General features: G+C 46.3%; 1 protein-coding gene across 8 annotated transcripts in view; it reads right to left on the bottom strand.

The window, feature by feature from the left end:
• The window catches only part of ALDH1A3 (aldehyde dehydrogenase 1 family member A3), an 89,644-nt gene that overhangs the window by 72,719 nt on the left and 1,099 nt on the right, over positions 1–15,826 (bottom strand). For 7 of the 8 annotated variants that reach the window (XM_053273062.1, XM_053273063.1, XM_053273065.1 and 4 more), the window contains exon 2: positions 14,148–14,248. Coding sequence is in view for 1 of the 8 variants with exons in the window: in XM_053273068.1 (XP_053129043.1) it covers positions 6,444–6,458 (15 nt within the window). In the remaining 7 variants the exon portion in view is untranslated. Of the gene's footprint in view, positions 1–6,443; positions 6,496–14,147; positions 14,249–15,826 lie in introns of all 8 variants that reach the window. The other variant, XM_053273068.1, reaches the window with a different exon arrangement.

Raw genomic sequence — 15,826 nt, 5'->3', positions numbered from 1 at the left:
AGTCTACATGGCATGGAAACACTAACTAGTGGTAGATGTCTACATGGCATGGAAACACTTTTGCTGGTTTCATCGCTACCTTGGGAGATGGTCCTAAAATAAAAACCACCTCAAGTTAAGCAAGCCAATGGCTCTGAACAACCTTTACACCCAATCTCCACTTTTAATGAGCTGTTTTCACTTCTTCCCCAGCCACACAGGACTTAATCCACAATGCCAACCCAACACAGACTCGCCAGAACATGGGGGGCTTACATAATCCTCTTATCTTGCCAAGGTTGTTCCTGCACCCCTCTCGCTTCCTACTTAAAGAGGTCTGTGCACCCCACCGCACACCCACCCCTCGCCACCATCCGAACCTTCCCCTACCCAACTATCCTTTTCTTTGTCTTCTGGTTACATCTTAAGTCCCCAGCAATATAAATCTGTCCCTGAGCCCTTGAGCGTGGATGGCTTTTGTGTTTCGCGGAAGGAAATGGGACACGTTTTCTTAATTATTCTGTCCGATCCCACACAACTTATCATCCTTTTTAGAGGGACGGTGGTGGTGGTGATGAGTTACAGACAACCCAGAAGCTTCAAGTGGTCCAAAATGCAGCTGCTGGGCTTGTAATCTGGAGTCCGAACATCAGAACAAATAATTTCAATCTTATGTCATCTTAACTGGCTGCCTGTTTAAACGGAGCCCAGAAATGAAGTGCTGGTATTCACCTTTAAAGCCATACACCAGGGGTTCTCCAGCTTGGGGCCCCAGATGGTATTGGACCACAGTTCCCAACATCCTCAGCCATTGTGTCTGGGGATGATGGGACTGTAGCCCAACATCTGGGGACCCAAGCTGGAGAACCCCTGCTAAACAGATTGGGACTGGGAAGAAACAGGTGCTCCCTAATGAGCCTGCCTGGATGTTAAGATTGGCATAAGGGGAAACTTCTCTCCAGTCCCTCATGGTGCAAGGTCAAAAAGCCTCAAAACGGTGGTACATATGCTGGTAACATCTCGGCTGGATAACTGTAATGCACTTTATTTGGGGCCACTTCATAGTCCAGAAAACAGTACATAGTCCAGAAACTGCAGTTGGTCCAGAATGCAGTGGCCAGGTTGGTCTCTGGGTCGTCTAGGAGAGACCATACTACTCCTGGGTTGAAAGAACCACACTGGCTGCCTATACATTTTCAGGCAAAATACAAGGTGCTGGTGATTACCTATAAAGCCCTTAGGCCCTGGGTATTTAAGAGAACATCTTCTTCATCATAAGCCCCACTGCCTGTTGAGATCATCTGGAGAGGTTCGTCTGTGGTTGCTGCCAACCCGTCTGGCAGCTACTCGGGAACAGGCCTTCTCGGTTGCTACCCCTGGACTTTGGAATGCGCTCTCTGTTGAAATAAGAGCCTCCCCATCTCTGGCAACTTTTAAAAAGGCACTGAAGACACATATATTCACCCAGGCTTTTAATTAGAATTATAGTTTAAAAAATTTTAATACTGGGTTTTAAATGTTTTTAATGGTTTTAATCGTTAACTGATTTGATGTTTTCAGTTATTTTAATTGTAAACCGCCCAGATACACAAGTTTTGGGCAGTGTAGAAATATTTTAAATAAATAATAAATAAAATTAATAAATAAAAGCTGGCATCTGAGCCTAAGCCTTCTTGGCAGTGGCCCCAAAATTGTGGAATAGCAGTAGGATTGTGGTACATCCTCACAGATCCAGGCATCTATCCTTGGTGGACAAGAAAATCAAGGTTTCAGTCCCAATCTACACATTTAATTCACTCTTGTGGAGCAGCCCTCTGACTTGTACCATGTCAGAATATTTGGGAAGGGAGGAATCACAGGTTTGAATACTCTCCATATATATATTTAAAATAAACTTCCTTTTGGAAAGGAACATAGGAAGAACATAGGAAGCTGCCTTATATGAAACCAGACCATTGATACATCTAGCTAAGCATTGTACACTGACTGGCAGCTTAGGCATCTTTTCCAGCCCTGCCTAGATATGGCAGGTGTTGAACCTGGGACCTTTTGCATGCAAATCAGACGCTCTTCCACTGAGCTACAGCCCCACCTCAAAGTTAGCAAATAAGAAGGTGGGATATAAACAAAAAAAGCAGAGCAAAGGTTCTGGTCTAGCTTTGTCTGTTATGTGCTAGAGCACGTCTAAACGGTAGACTTAAATTTGTTTAGAAGTTACTCCTTCACCCAGGGAAGTTTGATAGTTTTTGTTCTAGGAGGGAGGCTAGGGGTCCGCAAGAGATTTATTGGCATCCTTGCCAAATTCCACTTGCCAAGAATCTTTGAGGAAGCCGTGGCAGTTAAGATGGGATACAAAGATTGTAGTGTAGGTAAGACTCCTAGCCTCCCCTGGAGAGGGAGGTGTGTGGATGCGTGTGTGTGTGACACTGTGTGTGCATCATCACAGGGGAACAATCAAAGATAGAAATCTCCCACCTGCATTGTGGAATCCTATGGTTCCCTGGAAGGCTACATCACATGATACGTTGGAACACATCTATCAGCTCCAGGTCTCCATGGTATAGCACACACGGCTGCCACCACCACACCCTTCCGGCCTGCATCAAGCAGCAGATGTGCAACAATAACTTTTTGAAACAGCTGGAGGGAAATAGTACTCGTGCCTACCAGTCTAACAGGGAGCAGTTCTCATGAAGAAAAAAGCACAGCAATATTTAAAAAGTCTGTATTTCTTTGTCATTCCTTCCCAGAGAACCATGTTTCATAACCAGTGTTAAGTCAGGACCATGGATGGTGCCAAGCCAAATTGTAACACCTGATGATCATCCTTTCTCATAGATATCTCTTCCTTTTGTCAAAGTCAACAAAGAATTTGAGATTACAGCGACAGAAGAAGAAGTTGTTTTTGTTCAGTGTAGATATATCAGTCAGAGGAAACCACACCATCTGCATCTTAAGGGAATGTTTGTTCTCAATGCAGAGGACACCATGCACATGAAACACTGGTTTTGGACCTAGTAACCAAAGGACTGCCTTCTCCCATAAGAACAAGCTGGAAATTTGAAATCTACCTTCACATTCTGAGGTTTTTCTCCAGGTGCTCCAACCTGCAGAGATCAGGCAGGTTGTGACCCAGGAAGAGAGCTGATCTTGTGTTGGCAAACATGAATTGTCCCTTTGCTAAGCAGGGTCCACCCTGGTTTGCATTTGAATGGGAGATTACATATGTAAGCACTGTAAGATAGTCCCCTTAGGGGATGGGGCCACTCTGGGAAGAGCACCTGCAAGCTTGCATGCAGAAGGCTCCAAGTCCCACCCACCCCCGGCATCTCCAAGATAGGGCTGAGAAAGACTCTGTCCTGCTACCTTGGAGAAACCACTGCCAGTCTGTGTCAACAACAGTGAGCTAGATGGACCAATGGTCTGACTCAGTATATGGCAACTTCCTATTTTCCCATGCCCTATGAGGAGAGGTGGTCTTAAGGTAGCAAGTATAAATTGTCCCCTTTGCTAAGCAGGGTCCACCCTGGTTTGCATTTGAATGGGAGACTACATGTGTGAGCACTGTAAGATATTCCCCTTTGGGGATGGGGCTGCACGCAAAAGTTTCCAAGTTCTGCCCCTCCCCCCCCCGGCCCGGCATCTCCAAGAAAGGGCTGAGAGTTACTCATGCCTGCAACCTCGGAGAAGCCACTGACTTGGTAGAAGGCAGCTTCCTATGTTCCTAAAAGGCCATCATCTCCAGAAATCAGCTTCTTGGGGCTTCACCAAGCCCTAACAGATGCTTTGGGGTTTGGTGGCATTTCTGGCATCATGCAGAAATGTGCACCTCTCTGCCCTGTGGTTTGTTGGTCTAGGGATACTGATTCTCATGTAGAGTGTGAGAGGACCCAGGTTCAAATCATATGCAACACAGTCCTATATATAACTACATACTGCCTAATACCAAGTCAGACCATTGGCCCATCTCGCTCAGTACTATCTGACTGGCAGCAGCTGCCCAAAGAAAGACTTCCAAGGAGTCTTTCCCAGCCTGGAGATGTGAGGGGGTGAATATGAGACCTTCTGTATGCGAAGCAGGTGTTCTACCACTGAGCGATGGAACTTCCCTAAGACATTGCCTTAAACCGAGTCAGACCCTTGGTCTATCTAGCTCAGTATTGTCCACACTGACTGGCAGCAGCTCTTGGAGTCTTTCTCAGCCATACCTGGAGATGCTGCCAGGGAGTGAATCTGGGAGTTTCTGCAGGCAAAGCAGATGCTCTATTGCTGAATGAGCTACGTACCCATTGCTGTAGATTTTGTGCTTGTATGTGCAGGTCATCCCGGTACGTCGCTCATGGGATGCAGTGGATTACAGGCTCCATGCCACCATTTTGCATCTCCTCTGCCACTGTTTTGCACCTGGTTCCTGCCGATGGATCAGGAACATAGGAATCTGCCTTATCGTGAGTCAGACCCTTGGTCCATCTGGCCCAGTATTGTCTACACTGACTGGCAGCAGCTCTCCAAGGTTTCAGGCAGGAGTCTCTCTCCCAGCCCTACCTGGAGATGCTGCCAGGGATCGAACCTGGGACCTTCTGCATGCACAGCAGATGTTTCACCACTGAGCTCCTTCTTTACAGCCCTTAGTTTATTCGCATATGGTCCCCAAGTTTAACGGGATTCACTCTCTCATTAACGTGTTGAGGATTGCAACATTAATTCGTTTAATGGGTTTAATCTGAGAAGCATCACAGGCCAAGATCTGTGGCTCATGCTGCACCTTACAACTGTCCATCCCATCTGCCAAAAATGGATGGCATTCTGACAAGCAATTAATGCCATAGGAGTCAGCTTTTCATCAAACTTTTTTTTTTTTTTTAATGAGGAGGAAATTTATACAACATGTTAAGCACTTTACAAGGAACACCGATTCTTTCCAAAATGTTCAGGAACACAGGGCCAGCTCCTGCCAGAATTTAGCTGACGCATGCGAGCGTCTGGGGGGGGGGTGGGTGGAGAGAAGGGGAGGGCAGTGTCCAAAGAATCCATGCCAGTTAGCAAAAAGGACTATTTGTAGATCAAGCACCCGAGAGATTAAGATCTCCTCTGGATTTTATTACCGAGTGTTTGCGTGAAACGGTCTCGTTTTAAGACTGATAGAAAGTCAGATGTTGGGGTGTGTAATAGCTCCATTTACAAGAAGAAGGAGCCAATGTGCCGGGCCGGGGGGTGAGTGGGGGGGACAAGAGAAAGGGATCTAAAGCTCCACATAAGTTGTTTCCTTTGGATGCTTCCAGGAAATTATCATAACCTTTAAAATGTGGGTATTTTGTGAAGCTGGTAGAGTTTTAGGATTGAGGGATTTGCCATTTTCTTTTCTTTTCTTTCTCTTTTGGAAGGAAGATCAATAGTTTAATGAGAAAAGTCTGAGATGCGACGGCAGGCTATCACTTCCAGATTTACATAAAATAGCTTTCCTGCTACATACATAATTTGGCAAAGGCAGAAGACCAAGCCACCCCACTCCCTTTCACACCACTGGTCTCCACTAAAGTTTCTAGAACTGAAGGGGAAACAAAGATGAAAGAAACCTTCAATGTGCACGTTTAAATAGAAATAAATTATTACTTTGGAAGAAGCCTTCATATCCTATTTGCTCAGGACTTTGAAGTGTGAGTGCAGGGACTTCGGGCGCACAAGCCCAGTACAGACATAACTATAGTGTGCTTCCCATTCATTTTTCCTCCTCCTCTCACAAGTTTGGCTAAACTGAATGCTTTCTGGTTTATTAAACCAGAGTTTCCTGTGATGTCTGAACTGGGAAACTGTGGTTTAAGCACTTCCTACAAATCAGGATTGCAAACCACTATGGCAGTTCACCATCCAGTTACATCCCATCTGGTTAGATCATCTCAGATGGCCCTCTTGTCGGTCCCTGATTTCCGAGAGGTTCGGGGCTCTTGGACCCGCGAAAGGGCCTTTTTGGTTGCTGCCCCACTTCTTTGGAACTCTCTTCCCCTCCAGATTCATTTAGCCCATTCCTTACTGATCTTCAAATCTCTATTAAAGACTTTTCTTTTTCACCAGGCTTTTGCCCTATAGTTTACCTATTTGTTTTTTGTTAGTTACTTTAATTTTTAATTTCGAATGTATTTTTTAATGTTGCCTTGTTTGCATGTTTTTGTGCACAGACCAGAGTCTTCGGAGTGGGCAGTATATTAAATGTTTCCAATAAATAAATACATAAATAAATGATAAATATGGTGCACTCCCCTGATTTTGGATCATCTGTGTGGAGGAAACAAGGTAGGAGGAAGAAGAAGAAGTGATCATCTACAAGGCTCCCACTGGGTAGGAGAGCTCCATTCTGCCCAGCTGCTGTACCCAGCAGGTGTACCCAGCTGTTGAATGAGGTAAGAGGAAAAACCATCCTACCGAGCATGAGACTCACACACACAATCATTTCATCACCCTCCTACCTTAACCAGGAGCATGCACAGCTTTTAGACTTGGGTGGGACACATCTCCTCCCTATAAATGAGCATGAGAACAGTCCTATACTTTATTCTGTAGGGAGCACTTAAACCAATTTCCCAGTTCAGACAACACAGTGGTTTAACAAACCAGGACGTTTTCAGTTCAGTTGGAAGTGTAAGAGGAAGAGGAAAAGTGGCAGCCAGAGTATGGGAACACATCTCATTCCTGGTCCAACAGGCATTGATAGTTGCTATTTTAGATGCTCAGTGGTGTGCTACCTTCCAGGTAGATGCATGCAGGCTAGGGATAGCTCTGTTTTGAGCAGAAAGATCTTATCAATAAGGGGCACACTTTTCATTTCAAGGCTAGAACAAGATTCTCAACAAGGTTAAAGGCCCAGTTTCAGCTTGTAATTAAACTGTGCAAAAAACAAACCAAAAAAGGCACTGAGGAAAATGTTACCACTCTTGTTTCGGTGGGTTTCTCACTGGAGGAAATTGGTAAATTACAGGCACATGGTGGTAACTTGTCACTTGCAGAATGGTTGTCTGTACCCACCCTGAGGTGGAATGCTTTGGATTAAGTAAATTGGTTTTAACAGTGTTAGCTATTTTGTCAGGACAGATGTGTGATTTGTTCACTGAGTGAGAAAACAGGAACTGCTGGAGGGTATGGAATCTCTGCTGCAATCTAGTTAGGGTGCTCAAACTTGAGTCCCCAGATATTCCTGGACTGCAACTCTCATCATCTCTATTGTTGGACAAGGCCATTGTGGCTGACAAGGATGGGAGTTAGAACATAGGAACATAAGTAGCTGCCTTATACAGAATCAAACCATTGTTCCATCTAGTTCAGTATTGTCTAAATTGACCTGCAGGGCTTTCTGAGGTTTCAGACAGGGGTCTCTTCCAGCTCTACCTGGAGATGTTGCCAGGGGTTGAACCTGGAACCTCCTGCATGAAAGCAGATGCTCTACCACTGAACTATGGCCTCACCTCCTAAGGGGAATATCTTCAAGTCACCCATGCAAATGCAAACCAGGGCAGATCCTACTAAGCAGAGGGGACAATTCATGTGCAGTACCGCAAGAGCAGCTCTCCTCTCTGAGGAGAACTGTAGTCCAATAACCTCTGGGTTATTGTTTGCAAGTCTGTGGACCCCAGCAAAATCACATTTTGGCAGGTAACTAGTACTAGGATCAGAAAAGCCAGGAAACTCTAGATTTTGCCATACTCAACCTGTGACCCAACAGTTTCTGCCCTGGCCCACTTCTGACCCATCACATTCCTCTAAGTTCCGCCCCAATTGGTCAGATTCTCTAAGCTCTTCCCTGATCAGTGAGATTCTCCAAGATCCACCCTAACCCACTAGGTCCCATTCTGGCTCTGCCCACAAGACCAGTATTTTCTGATATCAAAAGCTGGCAGTCAACAACCCTAAATCCAGGGAAGGAGTAAATCATCATCATCATCTGCTTCTGCAAAGGAAGACTTCCTCCCCTTCCTTCTTATGAGTGAGAGGCATCGTTAATGAATTAACAAACAAACAAAAACCCTCAATAGATATCCCTGTTTTTAAAGCTAAAGCCATCTGCCTCGCTAGACTATCTTGCTTAAGTGCCTCAGACAACTAGTGTACAAATTCTAGGTCACAAAACCATTTCAGAATAGGGATGTGCGGACCAGTCCAGCGGTCTGAAGGTACAGGGTCAAACCGAACCACCTACCCCCCCCCCCGGTTCCGTCGGTCGGGTATCTTAGTATTTTCGGCCCTTTCGGGCCTCCGTACGAGCACATACGAGCATATACGAGCGCACGGCCACCATTTTGGCGGCCGCCACACATGCGCCAATACCCTCTGCGGTGATGAGGAAGGCCAGTGGGGGGAGAGGGAACCCTCACAGACCCCCCCCCCCAGCCTCAGCAAGCCCCCTGAAGGGGCTAAAGGGGCTTTAAATTATACTTTAATTAAAAAAACAAAAACAAAAAAAAATCACAACTGGGGAGGGTCAATGCGGGCCAGACTGAACCGGCCCAGTTTGGTTCAATGCTGGTCCGGCCTCGAACCGAACCGGGCCAGTCGGTTCCGTGCACACCCCTATTTCAGAAGAGCCCTGGGATCAGTTAGGCTTAATGGCTGTTGGCAAGTTGGAGGACAACAATTACACTTTCCACAGTTACTCTGCACTTTGGGGCCTGAAGTCTCAAACAGATGATGCTACCCGCAAAGGAAGATGGGTTTTCTTTACGTTTCGGCAGCTTTCCAAGATGGCCATCTGCAAGGCAGGCACAATCATCATGACACAAATCAAGGCTTGGTTTCTAAAATAAGATAGATGTCATGCAGGGCTGCGGGTACACCAGTGTATGCCACGGTACATATGCAGTGGATTAAGCGGAGACACATGGCCATGTGCATTTGGGAGCATTGCCTTAAACATGTCCTTTCTGATCCATGCTTAGGTGAGAAAATTACCTGAGACACTAACAGGCTCAAACTGAGACCTCATTCTCATGATTGGTCCCACATCAATCTGGAAGGAGGTACTGGGTAGAGTAAGGGATGACTCCAAAGGGTAGTGGGAACTCCCCCTGCTCTCCCTTTCACTCCCACATCCAGCCTCAATCACTCACTCCTCTAATAAGCAGCAGAAGAGAGTGCAGCCAGGTAGAAAAGAGACTCCTCCAGCCTCCCAGGAGCCGGGCCAAAGCATAGCTTCTTTCCTGGCCACAAACTGGACTGGGTGAGACCATGCGTGCAGAGGGGTGCATGGTCATCGCCCTGGCAGATTTCAGCTGGCCTGGTACTCACTGCTCTCCACACCCCAGCCTTTCCTGCCACGTAGACAGGAAGATAAAACTAGCTTGGAGAGCAGACTGGAAGGTCTGGCCTAATCCCAAAAGATGGTGTTGTCGAAAAGGAATCAGGTCCATTTTCTGAACCACATGACAAATTTAGTTGCCATGGGTACTGAAAAGAGGTTGTCAAAGTCTCTTGAACTGGATTAAAATGTAGATAGATTTGCTTCTTGTCACAATAGGCATATTCAGCTTCATTACTAAGATAGATAAACAACACTATTTATCTTCCTTCAATAAGTATTTAACGTATAGCAAAATCCTCACTCCCCTAATAATGGCCTCTAGCACCACTTTGCTCCCCAAATTGGTTGCTCTAGAGTTGGCCCCAGGTGGAGTGGCCACACGGCTCTGTCCTTGGGCCTGTGCCGTTCCAAAGTTATGAATGACTTGGAAAGAGAAGAGATGCTTATCAAATTGGCAAGCGTAGGGAGATATGGGAAATGGAGGGCGGTGGGTTCTGGATTTTAACCCCTTGGGGGATACGATTGTATCCTCCAAGTATCCCCCCGGGGGATACGATAGTGGCTGTTGCTAGTGTGTACCTTGTGCATCTTATTTATGGGTTATTTACTTTTCTGTGTAACCCACTTGAGAAGTTTAGTTGAAGAGTGGTATATAAATATATTTCATTGGAGTAATAGCAGTAGTAAAGTGCGCTCTCGAGTTGGTGTTGACTCCTGGCGGCCACGGAGTCCTGTGGTTGTCTTTGGAAGAATACAGGAGGGGTTGACCATGGCCATCTCCCGCGCAGTCTGAGGTGATGCCTTTCAGCACCTTCCTATATCGCTGCTGCCCAATATAGGTGTTTCCACCAGGGATTTGAACGGCAACCTCTGGCTTGCTAGTCCAGTCATTTCCCCGCTGAAACCATTAGGTGGTAGAGCATATTTTTCAGTGCACCTCTATGTAAAAAGTCACTTGCAAGCACACCATAAGCTAGCACTTGAGGGAGAGTGTAACTGTGGCTGCTAGAAAGGCAGTTTCTGAGGGCATTTCAAGAAGGGCCCAGGGTAACCTCTATTACAGGGGTTCCCAATTTGTGGTTGGGGATGATGGGAGTTGTAGCACACCTGGCATGCCACAGGTTGGGGAACCCTGCTCTGTTACTCTGGACACTGAGAGAGAACATTTTGGAGACCGCAGCTTAGCTTCATCCCATCCTTGAGAAAACGCAGCGTAGGTTTCTTTAACATTGCTCTCCAGACCAGCTTTTAACTTAGCATGAAACGCAAGTGCCACAGACTAGATTAGACTTTGTGTAACGCTCGTGATTAGAAACAGCTCTGCGTGTCAGCCCTAGCCTGACAAGAGGCTTTCAGACAAAGAAGACCACGTCCTTGGTGCACATAAACCCAAACTGTTAAAGAGCTAACGTTGCCACTTTGAGAGAAACCCTGGGGCACAGATCCATGAAGGGCCCACCGAAAGGAGAGCCAGTTCTTTGCGCCCGGGTTCCAAGTGGATCTGACGCCAGCACTTAGCTGGTAAACACTGTTTTGTAGTGTCACTTTACACTCTCCAGCAGATGTTTCTGCTTTTCAGAGTAATGGAAATTTTATGGACCATTTTCTTTCTCCTTCTCAGGACCAGGCATCAGATGTTCAATAGAACACTGTGGTTATCTAAGGGAGATGTTGCCAAAGAAAAAGATCCGCCCATCACGGAACTGACAGCGTATGCTTGCAAGAAGCTAAAAATCAGACTGGAGTTATTTGTGAGTTAGGGTCAGATCTTCTGGATTGTATCCCTCCCTTCCTTTAGATAAGCACTGTGCTTTAAAGCTACTCATGGGCAGGATGTGTGCAATAGCTAGTAGCCACCAGCAGCAATCAGTGCCCATTAAGAGAGCAGTTTCTTCTAGCAAATGATACAAAAGCCTGGAGAGCAGCTCATTTTGCATATCCAAGGAGGATGCTTGCGACAATATGAGGTCATTCACACAATCAACAACTGAGGCTCTACACATGATCACTGGATGGCTGGGGGGGGGATGGAGAGCAGGCTTAGCCCCACACAGGAACAGTGAGCCGTCCCTGAGCAGCTGGATCAGCCACCCACACAACTACCAGCTCCATCATGGAGCTGGTAGGGGTGGTGGGGATCGGGAACCTGGAAGTCCAGGATACCCTGTGCAAGTGCATGGGGCATTCTGGGGGGACCCCCGAGGCTGGGAGGCTTGTTGCAGCCTCCCGGTCAGGGGGTGCTCCACGCCGCAGCGGCACACAATCAGTAAAACGGGGTTAGCAGAGCAAGCGTTCCGCTAACCTCATTTTAGGGGAGCAGTTCATAGGCGGGCTAGCTGCTGTTGAACCACCAGGCTCGCCTGCGAGCCCAGTGGCTCTCACGCTGGAGAGAAACCAGGCTGGGCCCCCTTAGCTCAGTTTCTCTCCCTCACAGTGAAGAGCCTCACTGTGTTCTACCCAGGTTTGGGAGCTGTGTGAGCTCCCAATTTTCGGTTGTGTGGAAGCAAGGGAGGAGGAACACCTGGGTAGGATGAGATAAATTCATGGAGGATGGGCTATCATTAGCCTTGGTCAGGGCTGAAGTGGGCCCGGGGATAACCAAGTGAAGTTGGGCCTCTGCCCCCCACCCACCCTTGCCTTCTTCTTCAGAGAGGTGCAAAGCGGAGAGCGAGCTGCCACCCTGCTGGCAGCCTCTTCTGCCCCGAGTCCCTCAGTTAGCAGGGGGTTAGTACAGTGTCAAACCAAAGAAAAAGATGAGTTTTGAGGAGGGGTCTGGAGAGAGGAGGTGTTGCAACAGGGGAGAAAGGGTGGGGTTGTCTGAAAGAGCAAGAGACACAAAAACCCGGGATGTCTGCTGCAGTCTTCTGCTTTTGATGTTTTCCTCCTGCCTTGCAATGTTTCCCAAGTCAACATACATTATTCACGAGGGCTTCCCACCCCCCTCCGCCCGCTCTACCGCCCCGGCATCATGTGTACATGTTCCTGTTTCCATAAGACTTTGTGCAAATGCCAGAATTGTCCCAGACTGGGCAAATAAAATACATATGCTGGGACCTTTTTTCAGCTCCCAGAGTCTCGGAGAGAAGGGAGAACTAATGAAAGTTGGGGAATCCCAGTGACTCACACCTGTGTTAATTATTTTTAGCGGACCTTGGATTTAGTCAATGAGAATATTATCCTGTGGGGATTGTGAATACAATGGAAACAGGAAACTTTTAAAAGAGCATTTCTATGCCGATATTATCTCACTGCTTCAGGACACAAGATTTACTTAATTGCAACCCAAGAAAGTTTTGGATTACCCACTTTGCAAAAAGGCAGCCTGCAAGTCTCGGCTATCAAGGGGAAGATTTGTTTTTTTGCGGGGTGGCTCTTTCTTTTCAGATCTGTGCCTTTCTGCTGAGCGTGTTAAAAGAGGAGGGAATTCGCCTGGGACAAAAGGGGCCTCAAAACACTTCAGACAGAGCCTGAAATCAAATTCGGAGGTTTGGAATCCGGGGCTGAAGAAAGAATGTGAAATTGTTTCTCTTTGTAGATTACCTTGTGCCTTTTCTTGGTGCAAGAAAAGATTTTCACAACTATGAAGAGTTCAAGGAGTTATGGAAACCTGGGTGTGGTACAGTTGGGTTAACTGCCACAAATACAGGGGAGCTATAGACCATAGGAACATAGGAAGCTCCCTTGTACCGAGTCAGACCCTTGGTCCATCTAGCTCAATATTGTCTACACAGACTAGCAGCAGCTCTGTGAGGTTTCATGCAGAGGTCTTTCCCAGCCCTACCAGAAAGTTTTTCACACCTTTTAATTAGCATCTCCTCCAGAATGGAGGTGTGCATTCACACATATCGGCCAAACTGGGCAAAGAGGCACCTTTTACTGTGGTGATTCTCTTTATCTAGCAGGGGGAGAGTAACTGGCCCTATCCACCCCCAGCACAGTACTTCCAGTGACTGTTGCTGGTGTGTGTCTTATGTTTCTTTTTAGAATGTGAGCCCTTTGGGGACAGGGAGCCGTCTTATTTGTTTTATTTCTCTTTGTAAACCGCCCTGAGCCATTTTTGGAAGGGCGGTATAGAAATCGAATTAAAATAACAACAACAACAACAACAACAACAACAACAACAACTTTACCCTGAAGTTCCTGCGAGCTATCAGGGAGCACTTCACACGCAACTCGGGTTAAGAGTGTAGTCCGATTTATATTTGGGGTTAAACAAATCCACTTTTTGCATTGGTTTTGGGGGGCCACTTTGAACTCACAGTAAAGCCTCACAGGAAGCCTCCAGGCTGGGAAAGCTCCTGGAGATACTCCCAGGGATTGAAACTGGGACCTTCTAAATGCAAAGCAGATGCTCTACCACCAAGCTACGGATGTTCCTGATGAATATATACAGCTGCCTTCTGAGTCAGACTCTTGATCCATCTGGCTCAGTACTGTCCTCACTGACTGGCAACGGCTCTCCGACGTTTCAGGCAGGAGTCTCTCCCAGCCCTACCTGGAGATGCTGCCAGGGATTGAATCTGGGACCTTCTGCATGCAAAGCAAGATACTTTACCATTAACCTACAGGCCCAGGTCCAGACACTTTGGCACACCGGCCTGTGAGCAGGGAGAAGAGTTTTAGAGGGAACCTCTTTTCTGAACTACAGACATGTAAAAAGCCGTTGAAGAACTCCAGACACGAAAAAGAGAACTTAATAACTGCTGCACTGAATCACATTTTTGGAAAGGTAGTATAGAAATAACATGAAATAAAATAAAATAAAATAAAATAAAATAAAATAAAATAAAATAACAAAGGACAGTTCATATATTACAAAATTTGCTGTAAGAACCAAGACAAAATTTTAGATTGGTGCAATCTGCAATAACTCAATGCTTACCTCATCTTTCAGCTTAGCTGACTCTCGAGTCCTTCAGAGGACAATGCAGCAAAAACTACTTCCTGAAAGCAATGTGTTTGTCCTGTGGCCACGAAGCACTACTGTTGAAAAATGCAGCAAAGGCAAAACCGTTACTGCTAAATCGTGGAGTGGTTTCCATTTCAATAGAATAAAACAGCTATTTACTGTAGTCCTATTCATACATTATGTTCAGTGCACAATCTGTGCAGTGTACAATCGGACAGTTCTGTACACAATTGCACATACAATTATTCACACATCATGTTCAACCCATATATAATAGTACACTCCCTATCTGTTTGCTGCATTTGAGAAGGCCTGAACCCAGATTAATTTTTACACATGTACTATACCGTTATTCACACAAAAACATGTACATATGTACAGACACCTGAACAGACAACATGATATCTGAATAGAGCTCGAGTGACTTATTCATTTTTCATGCTCGGACTCACCCCATTTCCCTGTCTTCTTAAGACAGGGGTTCTCAAAACATGAGTCCCCAGATGTTGTGGGACTACAATTCCCATCATCCCTAACCATAATGGCTGGATGCTGAGGGTAATGGGAATTGTGGTCCCACAGGGTCCGGGGGCCAAAGTTTGACCTTAGGACCTGCCAGTCTTGTGGCTACAACTCCCATCATCCCTAACTACAATGGCTGGATGCTGAGGGTGATGGGAATTGTAGTCCCACAGGGTCTGGGGGCCCAAGTTTGACCTCAGGACCTGCCACTCAAATCCCCACTCAGCCGTTACGCTGGCTGGATAAACTTGGGCCAGTCAGTCTTTCAGCCTAACCCTACCTCTCAGGGCTGTTGTGAAGATAAAATGGAGGAGGGTGGGGCCATGTAGGCCACCCTGAGAGTTTCCTTGGGGGGGTGGGATAAAAATGGAAGCAAGCAAGCAAAGTGTGGAGAAGTCACCAGTTCAAATCAAAGAAAGAACTCTGCAGAATTCTCCCGTCCAAGCCTCACCACCTCCGCCATGAACTGCGTTAAGTCAGGCCTGGACAGGCTTGCAGGATCTAGGTTTGGGGTTTTTTAGTCGAACCTTGAGGTGCTTCAGCCAGAGCCAGGCCCAAAATGGCGCCTTCGCAGGTGAAGCCCGCTGCAAAAACGAGGCAGCTGGTCAAGGATTCAGGCTGCTTCTGAGCACCTGCTCAAGAAGGTGGTTCTTCTCAGGACCAGCCCATTGTCATTGCACACAAAACGCCTGCTTCCCCAGCAGACTTTCTTCACTTCAGCAGTCTCATGGGCTGGGTGTGTGTGTGTGTGTTGTGTGTGTGTGCATTTTAGTTGTTGTTATTGTTAAGCCACTGAGGACCCAGCGGAAACTAGACCTTGCCCAAAGTACTTCAGTGGCCCTTGTGTGCTTCTTAAGACTGGGTGGGTTTGTTATATTTATATGTTACATATATTTATATGTTACATATGTTTATTTATATATGTAAACCGCCCTGAGCCTTTTGGAAGGGCGGTATAAAGGGTGGTTTTTTAAATTTTTAATAATAAATGAAGGAATGAAGGAATGAATAAATAAATAAATAAATGTTTATATACCACCAGTCAACAGATCTTGAGGTGGTTTAAAAACACAAACAAATCTAAGCAACAAAGTACAGTTAAAACAGTTAAAGGATTTAATTGATTGATT

The sequence above is a fragment of the Hemicordylus capensis genome, chromosome 10, assembly GCF_027244095.1.
Source record: "Hemicordylus capensis ecotype Gifberg chromosome 10, rHemCap1.1.pri, whole genome shotgun sequence".
NCBI classification, from domain to species: Eukaryota; Metazoa; Chordata; class Lepidosauria; order Squamata; family Cordylidae; genus Hemicordylus; species Hemicordylus capensis.
The sequence above is the reverse complement of the archived record's forward strand: the minus strand, read 5'-3'. Positions and strand labels throughout refer to the sequence as shown.